This window comes from Myxine glutinosa, chromosome 13 (genome assembly GCF_964187855.1).
Source record: "Myxine glutinosa chromosome 13, kmMyxGlut1.1, whole genome shotgun sequence".
Lineage (NCBI taxonomy): Eukaryota > Metazoa > Chordata > Myxini > Myxiniformes > Myxinidae > Myxine > Myxine glutinosa.
In genome coordinates this window covers 85,397,723-85,405,222 of record NC_136273.1, presented here as the reverse complement: position 1 = coordinate 85,405,222, position 7,500 = coordinate 85,397,723, and the positions used below count along the sequence as shown (strand labels likewise).

The 7,500-nt window shown below is 48.7% G+C and overlaps 2 protein-coding genes across 2 annotated transcripts in view; both read right to left on the bottom strand.

The window, feature by feature from the left end:
* LOC144888717 (dedicator of cytokinesis protein 10-like) overlaps positions 1–4,075 on the bottom strand; it is a gene marked incomplete at its 5' end in the record, with an annotated part of 23,449 nt that extends 19,374 nt beyond the window's left edge. Inside the window, 3 exon segments of the mRNA XM_078767735.1 lie at positions 506–713; positions 865–1,011; positions 3,968–4,075. Coding sequence (XP_078623861.1) covers positions 506–713; positions 865–1,011; positions 3,968–4,075 — 463 coding nt within the window.
* LOC137439064 (nucleoside diphosphate kinase B) overlaps positions 1–7,500 on the bottom strand; it is a 148,346-nt gene that overhangs the window by 86,258 nt on the left and 54,588 nt on the right. The window lies entirely within an intron of this gene.

Genomic DNA, 7,500 nt, shown 5'->3' with positions numbered 1-7,500 from the left:
CAAAATGTCCTCGATGACCCAAAAGTCCCCGAGGACCCAAAATACCCTAAAGTCCTTAATTAGGCAAAAGCCCTCAAGGACCCAAAAAGTCCTTGATGACTCAAAAGTCCCCAAGGACCCAAAAAGTCCTTGATGACCTAAAAGTCCCTGAAGACCCAAAAGGCCTTAATGACTCAAAAGTCCCCAAGGACCCAAAACTCCCCAAGGACCCAAAAAGTCCTCGATGACCCAAAAGTCCCAGAGGACCCAAAAGACCCAAGAGTGCCCGAGGGTCCACAAAGTTTCATCCGAATGCGTCCACAACTTTTTGAGATATCGTGCTCACAGACAGACACACACACAGGGGTGAATAAATACATAACCTTTCCATCTTCGGCGGCCGAAGTAAAAATATAGAAAAAAAGAAGGAACATAGGAGGGTAAAACATAAATGAGGAAACCAAAGGAAAGGAAGAGATGGGGATGGAGGGGTGTAAAGAGACTCAATGAGATGTTCAACACCTACTGGTGAGGATCGTTTTCCGCTTGCACTGTTCTTCTACACTTCCGTGTTTACGACCATCTTGGGTATATGGTGTTTCGAATGAAAAGTGCCGCACATCCCCACGGCTTCCTGGTTCCACCAGCTGCACTCCATCGGTATTCTGAGTGAGTGGTGTCACAAAAGTTATCTGGATGTATGCTATTTTGGGGTCCAGAACCTGAATGTCAACCTGGATGTTTGAAAACACAAAACATGGAGTTACTGTTAGAGATGTGAAAACGAAGTCGCTTCGTGCCGAGTTAAACCCAAGAAGAATTCAACAAGGCACGGATCTGAAGGGAAACATGGAAGTAGGAGAAGAAAAAGAGAACGGAACTCACCGGGTTCGAGTCCTGAATGATGCGGACATTATCAGCTCCGAACTTGCTTGTATATAGACGTTCAAAACGCTGTGATACTTCAGACAAACCTGTCAACTGTGGTTCTTTGTACACATACTCTTTCCATTCCTCGTCATCAAAATGTCCCTGAGATGCAGTGGGTGAATGAGAGAAAGCGAGACAAAGTCAGAGCAATGTTGAGATTTCGCCGATAAGGTACAAATCGGGTAAAATGAACCTTTCTGCAAAGGTTAGTGGCAAGATGAGCTAGGGCCTGTTAGGAGAGAAACGCCAAGCGAAGTTTTAGAAGCATAAACGGGGCATCATGTGGCCCCATAAACGGGGCATCATAAATGGGGCATCATGTGGCCCCATAAATGGGGCAATGGGGCATCATAAATGGGGCATCATGTGGCCCCATAAATGGGGCATCATAAATGGGGCATCATAAATGGGGCATCATAAATGGGGCATAATGTGGCCCCATAAATGGGGCATCATAAATGGGGCATCATAAATGGGGCATCATAAATGGGGCATCATGTGGCCCCATAAATGGGGCATCATAAATGGGGCATCATAAATGGGGTATCATAAATGGGGCATCATTAATGGGGCATCATGTGGCCCCATAAATTAAATGGGGCATCATGTGGCCCCATAAACGGGGCATCATAAATGGGGCATCATAAATGGGGCATCATAAATGGGGCATCATAAATGGGGCATCATGTGGCCCCATAAATGGGGCATCATAAATGGGGTATCATAAATGGGGCATCATAAATGGGGCATCAAAAATGGGGCATAATGTGGCCTCATAAATGGGGCATCATAAATGGGGCATAATGTGGCCCCATAAATGGGGCATCATAAATGGGGCATCATAAATGGGGCATTATAAATGGAGCATCGCAAATGGGGCATCATAAATGGGGCATCATGTGGCCCCATAAATGGGGCATCATAAATGGGGCATCATGTGGCCCCATAAATGTGGCATCATAAACGGGGCATCATAAATGGGGCATCATGTGGCCCCATAAATGGGGCATCATAAATGGGGCATCATAAATGGGGCATCATAAATGGGGCATCATGTGGCCCCATAAATGGGGCATCATAAATGGGGCATCATAAATGGGGCATCATGTGGCCCCATAAACGGGTCATCATAAATGGGGCATCATGTGGCCCCATAAACGCGGCATCATAAATGGAGCATCATGTGGCCCCATAAACGGGGGCATCATAAATGGGGCATTATAAATGGGGCATGATAAATGGGGCATCGTAAATGGGGCATCATAAATGGGGCATCATGTGGCCCCATAAATGGGGCATCATAAATGGGGCATCATGTGGCCCCATAAACGGGGCATCATAAATGGGGCATCATGTGGCCCCATAAATGGGGCATCATATATGGGGCATCATAAATGGGGCATCATGTGGCCCCATAAATGGGGCATTATAAATGGGGCATCATAAATGGGGCATCATAAATGGGGCATCATAAATGGGGCATCATGTGGCCCCATAAACGGGGCATCATAAATGGGGCATCATGTGGCTGCCCAATCAGAAACAGAAGATGGCTGTACACCAAAAGGGCCCGTTTAAGGGAAAGTGACCCATCTTATAAATCCAGTCATATACTAATCTGATGAAAAGTCATTATGCACTACATCTGTACAACCTGTAAAATCAGGAATTGTAACGATTGTACTGCAAACGCAACAAGCAGGCGCATGATGGGAGACGCGGTGTCTGCTGTTGTAGCCAATTGAGAGAGACGTTGATTTAGAGGGCAGGGTTAGCTCTCTGCCGAGGGTTAGATGTAAGCAAATGCGTTCAGAGACCATCTTGTAAAGCAAAAGGTAAACGGCATGAGGTGAAAACTTACCACCGCCTGCACACCATGAGGGAGAGGGTAAAAGAAAAAGATAAAGGGAAAATTGAAAAATGTAGAACATGGACTGGAGCAAGATATTTATTTGGGGGAAGGGATTTGGGGGAAGACATTGGGGGGAAGGGATTTGGGGGAAGATATTGGGGGGAAGGGATTTGGGGGAAGATATTGGGGGGAAGGGATTTGGGGAAGATATTGGGGGTGGGAGAAGTTGGGGGAGGTGAGAGACATTGGGAAAGGGGGGGAGAGACATTGGAGGGGGGAGATGTAGTGAGGGGGAGACGTTGGAAGGGGGATATGTTGGAGGGAAGGGCTATGTTGGGGGAGGCAGAGACATTGGGAGGAAGGGACGTTGGGTGGGAGAGACGTTGGAGGGGGAGATGGAGTGAGGGGGAGACGTTGGAAGGAGAAGATTCAAAGGGGGGATATGTCAGGGGGGTTGAGACGTTGAGAGGGGGAGACGTTGGGGAGATGCTGGGGTGGGGGGGGGGGGGAGGTAGACGTTTGAGGGGATATGTTGGAGGGAAGGGCTATGTTGGGGGAGGCAGAGACATTGGGAGGAAGGGACGTTGGGTGGGAGAGACGTTGGAGGGGGAGATGGAGTGAGGGGGAGACGTTGGAAGGGGAAGATTCAAAGGGGTGATATGTCGGGGGGGGGGGGTTGAGACGTTGAGAGGGGGAGATGTTGGGGAGACATAGGGGGGGAGACGCTGGGAGGGGGGGAAGGGAGGGGGAGACGTTTAAGGGGATATGTTGGAGGGAAGGGGTATGTTGGGGGAGGCAGAGACATTGCGAGGAAGGGACGTTGGGTGGGAGATACGTTGAAGGGGAGATAGAGTGAGGGGAGACGTTAGAGGGGGGAGATGTTAAGGGGAGAGATGTCAGGGGGATTGAAACTTTGAGAGGGGGGAGACGTTTGAGGGGAGATGTGCTGGAGGAGGGTCGGGAGGAGGAGGGAGATGTTTGGGGGAGACGTCAAAACAGAATAATGTAATAACATACAGATAGCCAAGAAAATTCCTCAAAATCCCCCAAAACAAATGCACGGGTTCCTTAATTCTTGAAATGATTATCATGTCACTCATTTATCACACAATTATGTTTTTACATCTTTTGTTTGTTAATCTAATCACAACTACTATCTAATAAATATGATAACAAAGAAACAGATAAACATAAGAAAAGGCTCACCAATCCAAAGAGTGCAATGCGGAAGTAAGAGGCTTGAAGACGTGTACGAGTCTTTGTAATAAGACGGGCATACACGTTGTGCAAAGCTCGGTACACATCACTTAGTCTCTGAGCAATGAAGGTTCCACAAGATATAACAGGGTGAAGGAAACAAAGAGAAATAAAAAAGCATTTTCATCATTGTGTATTTCCTTACCATGGCCATTTGTAAATGTGAAGTCTATCTCAAACACCTCGGCCAATTGAGAAGAATAGCTTACATATCACTGAGCAAACGGCAAGATGACATCAGAGAGTGAAATGTAATAACATTACAATTTATAGTTTAAAAACAAAATGGCCGACTGGGGAGAGATGCAGCAACATTGACTACAGTGTGCTCACTTAGTAGGAGAAGGGAGGAAGATAAAGGGGTTTATGAAAAGCATGTATATTGGAGGTTGTGGAAACCAAAGAACGACACAGAATTTGGAGAGGTGGATGGAGGGAAAGGGGTAGAGGGGAAGAGAAGATAAGAGAGAAGGGAAAAGAAATAGAGGGGGGGGGGGGGGGGGGAGTGAGGCATAGAGAAACAGGCCCGAGGCTTGTTTGCCCGAAACGTCTCGGGTTGGAGGGTCATACGTGGAACCTAAATTGCTGTTTTGTACACAGAGTCGAGGCTCGTGGAAGATCTAGAACACTGAACGGAACAGGATGCAACAGAACAAAATGAACGGAAGTAGAGAGAGAGAGAGACAGAGAGAGAGAGAGAGAGAGAGAGAGAGAGAGAGAGAGAGAGAGAGAGAGAGAGAGAGAGAGAGAGAGAGAGAGAGGTGGGGTTGGCTTTGGATGGAGGAAGATCGAAGATGGTGGTGAAAAGCTGTCTTGAAGACCTGGAGGGAGGAATGAAATTGAAGAGAATGTGGAAATTGGTTTCATAGGTGGGAAAAATGAGGAACGAATGAGTGGTGAGCAGTGATTCTGGATTTAAGTTGTTTCACCAGAAGGGGGTTGATGAGAAACCTCGGGGGGAGGGGGGGGGGGGACAAAGCAAGCAAAGAGCAGAGGGTGCAAGACCAGATAGGAGGCAGTAGAAGACAGAGAGACCACCGACATGTCTGTGATGGGAAGGTGATAGGCCCATATACTCCACTTAAAACCCCTCATCGCCAAAACATGACGTTTGGAGTGAGATTCGTTCCCAATTTCCCACAATAGTAAAAAGCGCTAAATCGAAGGTTATGTGGATGTTCCATCATGATCTGAATTATAGTTTTACAAAACTCAAATCCCTTAGTTTATCTATCATTAGGTGAGCTTGAGGAGTTTCCATTTCCATATGACCACCTTTAGACCACCTTCAGAGGCAATTTTCCCCTGCAGAGCGCGGGTTGGCCTTTTTCGGGCACCGTGGTCCCCTTTTTAGTAGCAATGTTTTATGGCCAGATGCCCTTCCTGCCGCCAACCCTGTTGATCACCTCTTGCGACACGCAGGGAATTACCAGTGAACTGGTACTCAATTTGCCGACCTCGGAAGGATGACCGGCTGATTCAACTCCCCTGGCGTTAATTCAGCGATCGACCGGGATTCAAACCCAGGATCCTAGGATCCCAAGCCGGCACCCTAACCGCTAAGCCAACACCAGACTTAGTTTCCATTCCCATATACTATCCCCATATTACTGAAACTCTGTGCATTTTTAAGATTGCAGTTAGCCCGTACCCCCGCGTACCAGGACAGGGTTTTTTTTAAATTGCCTCTGTGTCTCCTTCTGTCCAGGCCATTTGAGCTTTTATCATAAAATTTTCAAAAAAAAACCTTTATTATGAGAATCGGAGAATAAAATGAATAAAATGTACAATTTTTTTAAACTGCTGTTCCCGTCAAGTTTAGTTCGAGTACAAAGCGGACGCTTTTCATTTTGAGTGATTTTGAGATGTGGTTTTTGATGTTTTCTAGTTTTGTGGTTTTCATTTGTGGTTTTCATTTCATTTTCATGTGGTGTTCATTTTGAGATGTTTTCTAGTTTTGTTTGTAATCTTTCTTATCTCTCATGAGTAAATTTTATAGCAGCCGTCAGAAGCCAATAAATCTATTGATTCTTCATCTATATATATAAAACACAGTTTGTGTGTGTGTGTGTGTGTGTGTGTGTGTGTGTGTGTGTGTGTGTGTGTGTGTGTGTGTGTGTGTGTGTGTAATGTTACCGATAGACTCCTAAACGGAGAGGCTTACGTGCTTGATATTTGACATAGACATGGCCATTGAGCCTGGGACGAACATGGCCGAACTCAAAATATTTGACGATCCATATTTTTTATTCATATTTACCTCAGCGCATTTCAGCGAAGTACCCGCTAATCTCAGCCGGTTCCAGAGCAGCTCGCTGATTCGCTCAGAGCGATCACGTGATGTTCCATTCCCGCCGCCAGACTGATTCGCTCAGAGCAATCACGTGATGTTCCATCCCGTCACACGTCACACGTTTTTTCACCTTTTATGCGATCGTGTTTTGTATCGATTTTGTGCGATATGAATTAAATGTCTTTGAAACAGCTGTGAAACGTCTTTCCACAACCCTTCTGTAACCGATTGGAGCAGTTTATTGCCGCACAAAACGAGATCCGCGAAGCGAGTTGGTCGAGTAGTGCTGACCAAGATGGCGACACGGCGGCTTCACTTTTCACGGAGTATGAGCGTTCTATATATTTTCAATTCAGTGCGCCCGTGATTTGTGGCATAGACATGACCATTGGGCCTTCACGGTGTAATTTGTGCGAGGCTTTTGTCCGAGTGAGCTTGAGTCGAGAGGGCGAATGTACGGGTTGGGAATGTACGGGTCTCCCTTCCCCGCCCGGCAACGCCGGTACTGGAGGACGTCACAGGATCGGTGAGTCTCCAAAATCCGCTTCGTGCTGTTGCGAATATGCAGGACTATGTCCGATTGTTGTGCTGCTCTCCGACCATGAGAACTGCAACGTCATTGTTGACTGGCCATCCCCTTCCCTCCCCCTTCCCCCCTCTGTCCCCCTTTCCCTTCCCCCTCCACCCTACCCCTCCCCTTCTCCCTCCACCCTACCCCTCCCCTTCTCCCCTCCCCCTCCCCTTCTCCCCCTCCATTTTCCCCCTCCCCCTCCCTTTTCCCCCTCCCCACTCCCCCTCCCTTTTCCCCCTCCCCCCTCCCCCCTCCCCCTCCCTTTTCCCCCTCCCCCCTCCCCTCCTCCCTCCCCCCTCCCTTTTCCCCCTCCCCCCTCCCCCTCCCTTCCCCCTACCCCCTCCCCTTCTCCCCTCCCCCTCCCTTTTCCCCCTCTCCTCCCCCACCCTTCTCCCCTCCCCCCCTCTTCTCCCCTCCCCCCCCGTTCCCTTCCCCCCCCTCCCCCCTCCCCCTCCCCTCCCTTACCCCTACCCCCTCCCCTTCTCCCCTCCCCCTCCCTTTTCCCCCTCTCCTCCCCCACCCTTCTCCCCTCCCCCCCTCTTCTCCCCTCCCCCCCCGTTCCCCACCCCCCTCCCCCCTCCCCCGCCCAGCAATGCCGGGTACTTCTGCCGGGTCCCC